This window comes from Leuciscus leuciscus (assembly GCF_965113295.1).
Source record: "Leuciscus leuciscus genome assembly, chromosome: 1".
Classification (NCBI taxonomy): domain Eukaryota; kingdom Metazoa; phylum Chordata; class Actinopteri; order Cypriniformes; family Leuciscidae; genus Leuciscus; species Leuciscus leuciscus.
This window is the reverse complement of record NC_138725.1, coordinates 44,912,239-44,926,874: the sequence shown is the minus strand read 5'-3', so window position 1 is coordinate 44,926,874 and position 14,636 is coordinate 44,912,239. Positions and strand designations below refer to the sequence as shown.

At 36.1% G+C, this 14,636-nt stretch overlaps 2 protein-coding genes across 3 annotated transcripts in view; one reads left to right on the top strand and one right to left on the bottom strand.

The window, feature by feature from the left end:
• uncx (UNC homeobox) overlaps nucleotides 1-4,343 on the bottom strand; it is a 14,291-nt gene extending 9,948 nt beyond the window's left edge. Inside the window, exons 1-2 of the mRNA XM_082145279.1 lie at nucleotides 4,297-4,343; nucleotides 2,314-2,465 (exon numbers count right to left, since the gene is read on the bottom strand). The gene's annotated coding sequence lies outside the window, so the exon portion shown is untranslated. The remainder of the gene's footprint in view (nucleotides 1-2,313; nucleotides 2,466-4,296) is intronic.
• A 48-nt stretch (nucleotides 4,344-4,391) lies between these two features.
• zfand2a (zinc finger, AN1-type domain 2A) lies at nucleotides 4,392-14,050 on the top strand. 2 transcript variants are annotated; one of them, XM_082182857.1, is made up of 10 exons: nucleotides 4,392-4,536; nucleotides 5,151-5,237; nucleotides 6,707-6,801; nucleotides 6,906-7,037; nucleotides 8,372-8,523; nucleotides 8,600-8,722; nucleotides 11,242-11,332; nucleotides 11,431-11,507; nucleotides 12,640-12,721; nucleotides 13,705-14,050. In XM_082182857.1, exons 2-10 carry the CDS (start codon nucleotides 5,183-5,185, stop codon nucleotides 13,741-13,743), a joined length of 846 nt encoding a protein of 281 aa, XP_082038983.1. In that variant the 5' UTR covers nucleotides 4,392-4,536; nucleotides 5,151-5,182; the 3' UTR covers nucleotides 13,744-14,050. The 2 variants fall into 2 exon arrangements, with proteins under 2 accessions (XP_082038983.1, XP_082038984.1); XM_082182858.1 differs by having other exon boundaries at nucleotides 12,640-12,781.
• The last annotated feature ends 586 nt before the right edge of the window (nucleotides 14,051-14,636 follow it).

Below are 14,636 nucleotides of genomic sequence, written 5' to 3'. Positions count from 1 at the left end.
TTGGACTCAAGGAGTTGGTCACCGCTGGGTCACTGAAAATACTTCAGGGCAAAGAAAGTTTGATCATGTACTTTTAGAATAACCAAATGTCAGTTAAAAAATGTATTTGATCAATATAACAACATATGTCTTTTACATTGCTTTAACTCATCAAAATAAGTAAGCAATTTTCAACTTTGTTTATAAGTTACACAAGATTCAACTCAGTTTAATGCAATTTAAGTTGAAATGACTTAAACATCCAAGTTGATTGTACTTAATTTAAGGCAGCAACTTTTTTTTACATTGTGGCTGTGTGAATTCATTATAAGACTTTATTCAGGACAACAGAGAACACCGCCTATAAGAATTTTCATGTATAATATTTGCATTGCGTCCCTCTGAATCTCACACCAATGAGCCTATGAGGATTTTAGTGCTCAGCGTAGAAAAGTGTAGTCACATTTCAGCAGGAAACCCCCGCAGTTTAGAAAGTGTGAATGTGCGTATGAGGCACGGAATGTCAAACACACCTATAAAAAAAGTGAAATGCTTTGCAAGTACTGGACACCTGGGACATTTGTGACACCGCTGACAGGGTGAGTGAGAAACGGTGATGAGCGGCCCCTAAACAAAAGCGTTTATGATGCTATTTGACAGACAGTGTCACCGCACAGAGAAATGGAGGCTGACCTAGGGAGACTTTTTGGCAGAAAGCCACCGCACATTTGTAGGCATAAACGTTTGCTCTTGCAAAGAAGGGTTAATAAGCGGATATGAAATTATTGCAATCATTTTACTATTCAGGCAGACAGAGTTTCAGCGACGTAAAGGAATCCCGATGATGAAGCAGGTGTTCTCCGAGAGGTGCCATCTGGCAGCAAAATTAGCAGCTTATGAGCCAGGTGCTCTTGTACCAGGGAAGAATCGGAGATGAGCTCCGAAAGTGATCTTTTACACGGGCCTCCAGGAGCATGACTGAGCACTGTTGCATAATGAGAGGAGACGACTGGATGCTCTTTGTTTTGGATTATTTAAATGCGAGGGTGTTTATGCGTGTTGTGTAAACCTATTCTGCAAATATAGGAATTTCAGATCTTTCAATTGGATCATTGCTTGAGTGATCAATACACTAATTAACCTGTTAGAGATTATTGAGGGTTTCAGAATCCATGTGTTTTCACAGCCTGAACATTAGCTGTTAATCTTCTTGACTGCATTGCTTTTTCAAGCTCTTTTAAAGGGATAGTTCAACTTCAAATTAAAATTCTGGCATCATTTACTCGCCCTCGTGTTTTGAAGAGCATTAGACGACCACACTGACTTTTATTATATGAAGAAAAAACAGACATTCCTCAAAATATCTTCTTTTATATAAAGAATTAAAGTCCTGCAGGTGTGGATCATGAGAGTTAGTGAATGATGACAGAATTTTTATTTTGGTTGAACTTGTATGAAAATAACTAGGTTATTGCCCCTCTTACATTTGAGACTAAGGCAAAAAAAACTTAAGATTAAGCACAAAAAGTGAAATCATCTTTAAAAAACAACAACAACAACAACAACAACAAAAAACACCAAGACCTTATGTTGACTTTCTCTATTGGTGCTGTTTTGTAACTATGACAGTCAGCTCCCTAGTTCATGGGATTTATCAAATGTTACTAATAGGCATTTATGCCTAATTTATAGTAAATTATATCGAGCAAATGTGGCAAAACTTTGGATTGATGCTCTGCGGGTTATAGATGTAAACAATGAACAGAACGTCAATCTTGCATGACAGATTCTGAAACATAATACTAAATAATGCTCTTTTTTGATTTAATGATCTCTGGCTAGGCTAGTCATTCATTTAAAAGAAAACAAACTCTTATATTGACAGTTTCACCCCTGCATTTCTATAGCATAATTTGATAGTAATATTGAAACCATATTATGTATACATTTACAGGCATATTTGTAATGACGTATAATTAAAAAGTATTAAAAGTATAACATTTTAAGGATATGTTGTAGGTCCCACTCAAATATTATAAGAAAATAACATTACTGCCACCTTGTGGTGAAAAGATGCAGGGCACACACACACACACACACACACACACACACACACACACACACAGACAGAAAAAAAAAAAAAAAAAAAAAAAAATCGAAAAATAAATACATTGGTTATTTTCCTTTTCCAGCTTGTGGTGTTCCATTAAAGAATATTGTTTTTCTTAATGATTGCTATTGTCTATGTTGTTCTCAAGACCAAATATTGTCATAGCAAGTATTGCAAGTAATGCAAGTCTCTTACTGACTTTTCTGATGGTAATTTGCCTGTACCTTCTCTTTTGTTACAGGAAGTATTAGAACAAAACAGATCTGCAGCAACCATGGTCCCTTTTTCTAACACCTCTTCTCCAAGCCATTGAAATTCTGACAGGTGATCCCAGTCCTGAGTCCTCCTCTGATAACTGGTATGATGTATACAAGACCTGGCAAGAGTCAAAAAGAGAGAACACAGCCTTTATTGCTCAGCAAGGGATGACACATATGCAGCCATGTTCCAGAGTCATTTCCAGCACTGTCATTGTGACAATTACCTTTCCAGCACTTTCCAGAGAGAATTGCCACCTTCTGATAATTAAATATTTCTTGTGATTAACATTTTTTTTTATGAACAGATTGAGATTGAGATATATAGCCTATGATATGATTTTCTCTGTCTTGATGTTATTGTTAACAGTATGATTAAAATATTATATCCGAATGAAATTAAAGGAAAATTAATATTTTTAGTAACAGAGCATGCAAACTACGTTGTTGATCTCATATCTAATAGTTTGATCATCTAAGTAAACTTTTTGCTTTTTTTAATTTATTATTATTATTATTATATGCATCCATATTGTTTCAGTTATAGCCTATTCTTTCTTTCTTTTTTTTTCTTACGAAAAAAATATTTTAATAAAATACTACAGCGCACAATATCAAATGTGTCGTCTTGTGTTCAAATAATATACGAGATCGCCATGGTAGTGATTTGTTTTTACTTTTTACTAAGAAAATTGCTGAATCACGTCCTCTTGTGGTATTTTCTGGAAATCTCCAGCAATAACGTGATTACGTCAGCCAGAGCGTGACTAGTCAGGGCGTGTTGGTAAAGGCCGCCGGAAGCCAGAAACGATAAGGAACATTTAAAACCGCAGTACCGGAAGCACAATTCTGCCAGCTGCTTTCCACTCGTAAAAGTCCTATAAAATGCCAGTGGAAGCTAATGTGTTATTTTTTCCTCGTGGTATAAAATAACGCAGATTAGTTATTTGAGTCAAAAATGACACAATCCATATGTTGTTTTTTTGTGTGTTTTTTTTTAAGAGAACAAGACGTATGTTCCCTTATTTGGCATCATACACTGCAGGGATGGGGAACGTCGGTCCTGGAGGGCCGCTGTCCTGCAGAGTTTAGCTCCAAGTCAACCCTGATAAAAATTCACCTGCCTGTAGCCTTGGTGATCCTGAAGACGTTGTGTTGTTCAGGTGTGTTTGATTAGGGTTGGAACTAAACTCTGCAGAACAGCGGACAGACATTCCCCATCCCTGATAAACAGTGCTATAATGATGGCACTGCAGTAAACTATCAATTCATGGGTTTCATCTGGTCCCTTTCCACAGGTGTATAAAATCAAGCACCTAGATTATGAATGCAGACTGCATTGTGCTTGATTAATACACCTGTGGAAAGGGACCGGATGAAATCCATGAATAATAGGCTACTAAAATTGGTGCAAGTGTATGGCTCCTATAATGTTAAGTGGCTGTATTTATAGATTTGAATAGCCTATAGAGTACTTTTCTTTAGTATCTTCTACTGAATAGTTTTATAGAATTTACAAGTAAATCGGTTTTGCAGAAATCAATATTCATGAACTTAGATTATTTGATATCCCTTATGGAAGAGAAGCAAATGCCCTTTTCAATTGAAGATGGGATTGCAAAATGAAAAGAAATGCAGTGCATCTAACCATTCCACTGGATACTTTTCAATATCAACACGCGCTAGACAGACGTCTTTAACCGTCGCGTCTCGCGCATGACATGGCATTCGAAATACGCAGAGCTCAAGGTAAATAAAAAATAAAAATAAAAAAAAATTTTTTTAATGCGTTTCTAGACCACAATTTTTGTTTCACTGACCCGCGTCTCGCGTTTGAGGCCTTACTATGTAACTAATGACTGCATTGTATGCTATCATAATAATCATACGTTGTGTATGATAGCAACAACGATAAAGGGCTATCCAAGACAGTAGAAATAAACAACTTACGTGCTGGTTTGGGACACCCAGCCATAAACTGCAGAATAGTGTTTATAAACCTCGACTAACTTACTTTTATTTTGAAAATACAATCATCTGTTGCTGCCAGATTCATACCTCCAGCGATGACATCTCAAAACCCCGCAGACGACTAGAAAAACGCCAAACAAACAGGCTGTGCTTGTTCGAAGCGAAAGGCTTTAGAAAGGACTGGAGGCACCTCAATAAGTGGATTTGTGTACAATTTCGGTAAGATACACATTTACCGTCATGCCAAGTGAAATAACTTGGTTAAAAATAACATTTTTAACGTAAAACAAAGACAACCAGATTTTGTTTAGTTTTTTATTTATTTTCTCTGTATAACGCTAACGTTAGCTGTTATTTACATCGCGCGATTTTGACTTAAATTTATTAACGTTCGTTTTATTTCACCTTTCCCGGTTCGGTCTTTAACTAAATCATGTTATTGTCTAGTTTATTGTATCTCATTTTAATAACATTTAAGTTAGTGTTTGTTCGTATAATGTTAATTGTTTATTATAAATAAGTTACGTAGTTGAGAGTTGTAGTGTTGAGATTTTCCTAATCCTGTATGATTCAGCATTAGTGGATCGCCGCTCAGAGTGAAGCCGCTTCCAGATACACAACAGTTAACGTTAGCTAGCTAAGTTACGTAATGGCGTTAGCTTATCATGCTAAACAGGATGGATCACCTCAGCTGTTTGACAGGCCTTCTTCGGCATTTAAAGCCTGTTTTACTCTTTAGGTTGATTCAGGATGTTTGTATTGACAGCTTGGTTGATTGGTATGACAACAGCTCACTGTCGGTCAGAGGTGATGGTTTTATTTTCTGTCTCCAGTCCAGCAGCTGAAGGCTTTTCACCGCTGTGCCATGGAGTTTCCTGATCTCGGGGAGCACTGCTCAGAGAAGACCTGCAAACGTCTCGGTATGTGTTTTCTCTCAGATTACACACTGTGACAGTGTCCATATAGCAGGCCTCAACAGTAAAGGCGAGTAGTCGTATTGGCCTGGTCTGACTTGTCACTTTGCCTGTCAACATTTTCACTGGCCTCAAAAATTATACACTATTTTTGAACAATATACAGTACCTTTCAAATGTTTGGGGTCAGATTGTTTATTTGGAAGAAATTAATGCTTTTTTCTTTTTTTCAACAAGGACAAATTAAGTTGACAAAGACATTTATAATGATACAAAATATATCACTTTTTAAAATAAATGCTGTTCTTTTGAACTTTGTTTTTTCTAAGAATCTGAATAAAAGGTTTACACAAATATATATCAGCACAATTCATTCTAATATAATTCAGAATAAAAAGTTTGAGCAGCAAATCATAAAATTAAAATGATTTCTGAAGGATCATGTGACACGAAGTCTTTGTCATCACAAGAATAAATTACATTGTTAAAATATATTTGTAGTACAGTTGTAACATTTCACAATATTACTGTTTTTACTGAATTTTCAATCAGTAAATGCATCCTTGGTGAGGCAGAGCAGAAGATACCTTCTTTTTTTTTTTTTAACAGACCCCAAACTTTTAATTTAGAAACAGGCCTACATTTATTTCACGAAAACAATTATATAGCCTACAGTGTTAGCTTTTTCTTTGGCAATAATAGTTGAAACTTGTACATCTATAAACTTGACAGCTTTGTAAATACTAATGTAAACCGGACAGGGTGATGATAATCATTAGCCTGCTTATTACTTATAAACTGTCTACTAACTAAATAAATAAATAAACATGAATGTTGAGTTGTTCTGGATGAGCGGTCAGTTATACAGTGTTGCTTTGGGCATCGGCCATTTTCTGAAGTACTGTGATTGACCAATCAGAATTGGAGAGCATGGAATAAAAATTCCTATACAGATGATGGCATTCCGGCCAAAATTTGTTGATAATTTCAAACCTGTTTTTAACTAATGCTTCTAAGCCTATGAAAAGTCACTCTCGCTGTTTCTACCATTAGGCCATCCTTATTGTTGAGCCCTGTGCAGCATGTGAATTATTAATGTTTGTATATGGACTTTATATGGTGAATGACAAATACGTTAAATTGCATTAGGTGTGGCATTTCTTTTTGTCTGACCTCATTTATAACCACAAAATCTAGTCATGTGATAAACCAGTATGTATGTCAGCCGGGTCAATTAATTTTGCAGTATTCAGTCAAGTTGATCAAAAACATTGTCTGATAATTGTACCCTTATTTATGTTGTGTAGTTTCAGCGATTAGTTATATTATTTGCCATAAATTATTTACACACACTTGAACAGCCATCACCGACTGAAAAACCCATATAGGTCGGTGTATCTTCTGTATGCTCTTAGTGATTCAGTGTTAGTTGATGTATAACACTTTTCATAATGTCCTGTGTGTGTGCACTACAGATTTTCTTCCTATGAAATGTGATGCCTGTGAAGACATTTTCTGCAAAGACCACATAACTTATGCAAATCACAAGTGCACTTCATCATATAAGAAGGTGTGTATAATTGTCTAATGAATAATAATCTTGCCCCATTGTATATTTAACTAATGCTTAAAACATACAGGTTGTGGCTGATACATGTTTGTTTTCTTGTGCAGGATGTCCAGGTTCCTGTATGTCCGTTGTGCAACACCCCCATTCCCATTAGAAGAGGGGAAATGCCAGACATCAAAGTTGGGGAACACATAGACAGAGACTGCAAATCTGACCCTGCTCAGAGGAAACGAAAGGTAGCACGAAAGCAAAAAGTCAAGTCACCTTTATTTATATAGTGCTTTATACAATACAGATTGTGTCAAAGCAGCTTTACAGTGATAATAGGAAAATATTGCATCCCGGCTGTTGTTCAGCTGAAATCAGTTCAGTGTTGATTCAGTTCGATTGTAAAGATGGATGGATCAATTATTAAATTAGTTCATTTATTCTATAAAGCAGTTTTGCAAAAAACAAAAAAACAAAAAACAAGCCGTCATCCTGGTCAGGTCTCATACTAAAGCGTCAGTGCAGTCAGATCAATATTGTTGAATATTAAGTGTCCCCAACTAAGCAAGCCAGAGACAACCGTGGCAAGGAACCCAAACTCCATCAGATGACAGATTGGGGGGGGAAAAACCTTTGGAGAAACCATGTTCAGTCGGTGTGCCAGTTCTCCACTGGCCATGATTCAGGCTGCATCTCAAGTCAGAAATCAGATCGGAATCGGTAGCATTCAGAATATTCATCCAGTTCCTTTTGCTTGAAGATCGGATTCATCACACCGGTATGGAGCCGAAGCTGGTCATAGGTCTGTGCGGTGGACCTGTCTGGTTCTTGTGGTCTTTGTTCTCTTCTAAGACAGTTGAAAAGTAAGCAGATCTAGCAGTTTTGAAGGCCTTTCTGTATGCAGTAACACTTTCCTTCCACAAAATGCGAAATACTTCTAGTTTTGTTTTCTTCCAGCTGCGCTCCATTTTTTGGGGCTTTATCATCTTTAAGCGCAAAGGAGCAACCGTTGCTGGAAAAGAGTCAATTTCAGGAAGATTATTTCTAAAGCAATCTTTAGTGGTAGAAGTGATAGTTCTACCATATTTGTAACAGGGAATTGGTTCCTCAGCCTTGGCTAAATGTAGTATACACGAGACTAGATAATGATCTGAGATGTCATTGCTCTGCTGCAGAATTTCAACGCCATCTTAAGTATGATAACGACAATGAGTAGGTCCTGACACGTGTTGTCTAACTCCAATAGAGTTTAGAATGCCTGTAAATGACAATCCCAATTCATCTTTTTCATTATCTACATGTTTATTAAAATCACCAACAGTTAAGATGTTGTCTGCAGCCTGTACTAATTCCATTAGAAAATCATCAAATTCTTTGATAAAATCTATATGGTGGCCTGTATACAGTAGCCAGTACAAATATAAAATGGGATTTATCACTTAACACTGGATAGCGTTACATAAAGCACCATCACTTCAAAAGAATTATAGTCTGGAAATACTACTATAAATTACAGCAACAGGAAAAAGGAAAAAGAGAGAAAAATATGTCTACTGACCTGATTGTCCCCCCTCCCCAACAGATCTTTACAAATAAATGCTCCAAGGGCGGCTGTAAGCAGAAGGAAATGATTCGGGTGACATGTGACCAGTGCCACTTGAATTACTGTCTCAAACATAGACATCCTCTCGACCATGACTGTAAGACTGACAGCAAGCCAGTCTCCAAAACAGGGTAAGCATAGTAGTTTATTTTTAATAAGTTATACTTTCTGGAGGGCTAGTACACTAGTAATAGTGTTTTTTTTTAGGCATGCTGCTTTATTGAGGGCTCAAGCCTCGTCTTCTAGTAACTCTGGGGCGTCATCCACTAGAGGGAGCTCTAGGGCCATGTCTAATGGAGTAACTGGAAACACTAGACCTCAGAGCAGCAGGTAAGCATTTTTGGTGTAAGCGATGCCCTCAGAAATGTCAAGTGAATATACACTAATGTTCAGAAGTTTGTGGTTGGTAGATGTTTTTGAAAAAAATTTTTTGCTTACCAAGGCTGCATGCATGTGGTCAAAAATACAATAAAAAGTGTAATGTTGTGAAATATTACAATTTCACACACACACACACACACACACACACACACACACACACACACAAAGGTTTTCTATTTGAATATAGTTTAAAATGTAATGTATTCCTGTTATGGCAAAGCTGAATTTTCAGCATCTTTACTCCAGTCTTCAGTTAGTGTCACATGGGCGCTCGCTGCTGCATAAGCCGTCACATGGTAGAAATGTCCAAATACAAACATGTGTTCAACAATCTGAAAGAAGTCGAGCCATTTCTTTGTTCGCTGTTTACACTAGAAAAGGCAAAAAAACGTATTACATTAAGTTTTCTCCATGAACGAATGCGAGTTACTATGGCAATTCTTGATGCTGCATGAATGAACTACAATGGTGACATTTTTCACAAGCACGATAGAAAACATGAATAAGTATCTTTGATGAATGTAAAGTTTAAAAGAACAGCATTTAATTGAAATGCAAATCTTTTATAACATTATAAATTCACTTTTGATCAGTTGAATGCATCCTTGCTCATTAACCCTCTGGGGACCAAGCTGTTTTTGGGGCCCTTGAGATGTTCTGACATGCTCTGACATTTGTGCTTTTTTCAGTTATTTATAAACATGTTAATGGCAAAGGTGTAAATTCACTCTATATAGCACAAACAGGCCTACCATAATATGCGAGCAACATGTATGTAGATGTTTGTATTTTTAAGAGAATAATGTTTATGCGTGGTTATTTAAAAAAATAAAAATGAAAGTTGCTGAAATAAGACCACAAAACTCATACAAAATATGTGCCCACAAGACTTTTGACTAATGGATGTTTTCTCTTGGAGTTCTAGCTTCAAAATTATGTGAAAATAGTCTTGCTTTATCGTTCACAAAAAAAAAATACATTGATTTAAATGGTGTAAAACAGGTTTTGCTTGGAAAGCCAATATGCGAGGGGGAGGAGTAGTTTACACCTTAGATTACCCAGTCCCACCCACTCTGCATAATGACTCTGCATAATTAGCCATTCATTCAGGTGTGACACTGACTGAGCCACAATGCAAGGACAAAATAGCCTATATATTTAGAAGAAGACTTATATTGACCATTTAAGATTTTGCTTACATCTATCTTGTAAATATGTTTTGCTATTTTATTAAAAAGGTTACAATTACAACAATAATTACAATTTCAGCAATATTTCTGCAAAAAAAGTACTCTTTCTTTGTAAAAAAAAAAAAAAAAGATTATAGGCCTACATTTTATCATATGTATTCATTAGTTTGAATATAGCCAACATTGGAACATCTTAGTCTATGACTTTATTTTTGACAAAATAGTATTTTATATATATGAGCAGAAAAGCTTATTTGATGTGACAGTATATTCTACAGTAAAAACTGTACCCAAATCTAGTCAACAAAATGTTGTCTTTCATACTTCGCCTGACTGTAACGCAGTAACTGTAACTGTAAAAGCAGTTTATTCTTTCACACACAGACGCGCGATTCATATTTAGGCTAAACAGTCTTTACAAATATGTACCCTTCATTCATCTCACAGAAACGCTATTCATATTATAGAAACGTGATTCATCTTTTTGTTTACATAAGCCTACAACGTTATTCCATAACGTTATTCCACATTAACACTTGAGAAAGGATAACTTAGCCTACCTCACTCCTCAGCGGGATCTGCTCCTCATATCAGCATGGAAAATTTTCTCCATAAGGTAGGCTATATTATGCCTCTTTGTTTACAGCTGATGTGGGGGCGTTTCACAGACTGAAATGGTTCTCAGAATTTGCGTTTGAATAGCACGCGCTCTCCGGGGCGTGGTCAAATTACTTTTGAATGGCTCCTAATGAGCTCGACTGGAGTCGCTCTCTTTTTATACAGATTACAGAAGCTGATCATATTTGTTTTTTATATAAATTACTTCATTTAAAAGCTGCGATCTCAAGCTTTATGCCCGTGGGTCTGTTTGCCTGTTTGACTGAATTTTCGCGGAGTTATAGATAATTTTCGAACGCGTTTCAAATGGGAGTTTACTGACAGAGAGAAGGCAGAAATAGCATCATGTTAGTTTTTCTTTATTTGTCAAAAAGCAAAACACTTTATTTGTATTGTGAGTATACAGAAAAAAAATAGAAACTGAACAGGATCGATTGATGTATTACACGAAAATGAAAGATCAAAATTAACAGAGCATTTTGTGTTTATTTTTCATTGCTAAAAAAAAAAACGAGCAAAACGCGCGGGCGCGTTTTTGGTCCCCAGAGGGTTAAAATTACTTCTAAAAAGTCTTACTGATCCCAAACTTTTGAACGGCAATTGAAATGACACCGTTTTGAGTGTTTTCTCAGGTACTAATTACTGTCTGTTGCCCCTCAGTTCACCATGGACATCTCCTGCATCTCCACCCATGGTGTCTCCCACAGCACAGAATGTAATTCCCTCATCAGTGTCATATCAAGGCGGGCTGGTGCGTTGCTCATTTTGAGATAGTTTAAAGGTTTACAGTGTTTTTAAAAGTCTATGTTTCAGTGTCTTTGAACCATGCATTGTTGTTTTACTTCACAGACGGAGGAGCAAGCCCTCCAGAGAGCATTAGAAATGTCCCTGGCTGAATCTGCTCGAACAAGCCAGCCTACTCTAAGGTATTTCTGAACTCTTCTGGCCTAACAATAAACATTTAGACTTTTAAATTTACTATTGTTAAACAGTTCAGATTAAATGATAAAAAAAAAAAAAAAAAAGACCGGAAAATTAGTAGTTTGACATTTGGTTCTTGTAACAGTTCTGGAACGTTTGCAAGATTGTGGCTAGATGCAATACATTTGAACATTTATGCAGTAAATGTTGAAGTGTAACTGCCGATTTTCAACCCGCTTTGTATTGTTACAGTGTAGGTAGTATATGTAAATGAGCAATGTTTATTTGTTCTCTGTGTTACCTGGACTGAGATATTTATGTTTATTTGTCAGCAAAAGGACTTTTGACAGGGTCAGGGCTTTTGTGAAAACTACAGATTATACTTCTGCGTTTTCGGATCGACAGAGGGTTATTAACAGAACAGTTATTATAAGGGTAGGTTTATCAAAAATGAAAATTGTATCTTACTTTGTCTACTCTTTAAACAACATTATGTTAAAAATGGAACACTAAGGCAACAGCTTTCTTAAGGTCAATTCACACTGACAGACGCGGACCAATGGCGACAGTCACCAGATTACAGCACGTCACTTCTCAGACTGTCTAATTCATGTTCAGCATGTTCAATCGGCGAAAACAGGCTCCGACAAAACCCAACGAATTGTCTGTTGCCGTCTGTCAGTGCCGTTCCGTCGCAGGCATTCTTTTCATATTTACCATTCTTTGCAGCCTTTAGCCACCGCCTACAACGCGCTTTGAATTCTTGCACCCACGTGAACAATACAGGTTGATGCCATTATGACTAAAAGCTTGCTAAGAAGCATTTCCTACTAAAGCAAGGTGGTAATTTACTCTGGTAAGTGTATCCACAGCATACTGGTGGGAGTGGTCTTAGATGGCAAGTGCATTATGGGTGTTTAAGTTCTCCTACCTATTTGGCAAAAAGGAAAACAACAGCCTCTTTTCTCTAGTTAGGTAGCACTGATTTCTTTCTCTTTTTTTGACTTTCTACTGTATAGGCAGCCAAGTTTTATTAAAAGCCCATTTTGCCAGCAGTGAATTTAAGCAAAAAGAAGTATTTCCTGTTTTTGTTTTTTTTTACTTAAATCGATGCTGATAACTGACTGTGCATTTCAGTCCTCAGGAGCAGGAGGATCTGGCCATGGCTCAGGCTCTCGCTGCTAGTGAGGAAGAATACAGGCGACAGCAGCAGAGACAGGTAGCCAGAAACCCTTACAGTCAGTAGCATGCTATGCTATGCTAACAGGACCTCATCTAGGTACATAGCCCAAGGGGCATCTCTGTTTATAGTCTAATCTTTTGGGTGCTGGGCATACTGAAAAATACTGAAATGGTTAGTATTTAAGCATGTAGCTAAATATTATGAAGAATCAACATCTGACACATTGAAAGTGGGTGAGCGGTAACATCTGGGCTGCATCTGGGAATGCAAAAACATTGTACCATTTAAAAACGATATGTTTTGTCTATCAATATTTGCAATTGAACTGGCCTAGTAGTAGTAATAATAATTTCAAATAAGAGAAAAGATGATTCCATGAATTGCGCTTTATAATATGAAATTGAATAAAAATTTCCATGATAGTTGTAGAACTATCATCTTGTTAATAGTGATGCACCTAAATAAATGTCCTACCAAAAAAGTATATAAATATAAATAAAATATGTAATGGTATTCATTTAGCCAAAAAATAAAGTGTATTTAATAGCCAATTAATTAATCAAATTTATTTAATAATCAACACTAAAATAAATATTTAGTTGCATATAAACATTTAAATTGCGCATTAGGCAGTTTTTATATAAACCTTTAATGATATAGTTGAAATATTGATCATTTTAATAGTAGCTGTAATAAACTTGTTTTCGTGACAGAATTATTCAAACATGCATAAAAAAATTAATACAACAAGTTAAGTAATAATATAATGAATATGTTAAAGGATATAATATTTAGTAAAATGCTCCGGTCTAAAAAATTATTTATTTTTTTATTAAAAAAATAATTTCAAGCTAACTAGAAAAACTCTAGCTTTGGCTAACTCTAGCTCATTTGGTTGTTTAAAAGAAAGCACAAAGGCTGCATGTTGGTGAATCAACCAGGTTTGTCTGTGAAAGATAATACAGTGATTGAATACTTGATCTCTAATTGTTTTTTTTCATTGTCTTCTCAATCCACAGGGAGGCGTTTCCAAACAGTCCAGCTGCTGCCTGTCTTAATGTGAGGTGGCACTGACCAACTCTAATCTGCCTCAATCTGCACATAAGCACCAATAATGTACTAGTGAGCTGCACATGTGGATTCCTCAGTCCAGCATATAAAGCTTCTACTTTCCAAATCAACACAACTGAAGGCTGTTATGTTGTCAAAGTTTTTCTGTTTTGCGTCACTCTTTAGCGTGCTTCTTAGACAGGCAATTGTGCCGTTTTGGCAAGTGGTGCTTCATGTAAATATTTTATATAGTGATCATGTTAATCTGTCAATCAGTGTAGATGTATTTTGAAATAAATTATTTTAAAGTGCTTATTTCACTCTCTACTCTATTGGTCACACCTTGAATGAGTTAAACGTAAGCTGTGTTACATTGCAATGCAAAGTATATAATTCTGAAAGACATTTACTTATTAAAAGGATTTCTTTTTTAAAATACAAGAATCCCAAGATCATAAAACAAATAATCTGCACAGATGAATAACCCTCCCCTAAACTTAACCGCCACTGGGGCGTAAGTGGATTGTACAAATTCAGATGAATTAGCCACCTATTTGCCATAATATATAAAATAGTTCAGAATTTCCATGCAACAGTTTGCATTTCCCATGAAATCGGTCCCGAATGCTCTACAACATAAATCATTGTTATAGGTTTATCAAAGGGTATTTGGGTAAATGCATGGTTTGGAAGATTTTCCTTTTCAATTTTTACATTAATAACATTTTGTTTTGATCAAAAGTGTAGCTTTAAAACAAACTCAATGACCCTCAGTCTTTGTTTTGAATGCAATTACCCAGCAGATCCGTCAGTAGAACCGGAACTGGTGGTTTGTCTCTAAAAAATGATTAATGTTTCCAATAAAGACTGTCAACTGTAAGGTGAGTCACAATATGAAATG

Coding starts and splice junctions, on each gene's coding strand:
- zfand2a (XM_082182857.1), top strand. CDS start 5,183: ATGGAGTTTCCTGATCTCGGGGAGCACTGCTCAGAGAAGACCTGCAAA. Junction 8,723..11,241: donor ACTAGACCTCAGAGCAGCAG/GTAAGCATTTTT, acceptor GTTGCCCCTCAG/TTCACCATGGACATCTCCTG. Junction 11,333..11,430: donor TGTCATATCAAGGCGGGCTG/GTGCGTTGCTCA, acceptor TTTACTTCACAG/ACGGAGGAGCAAGCCCTCCA.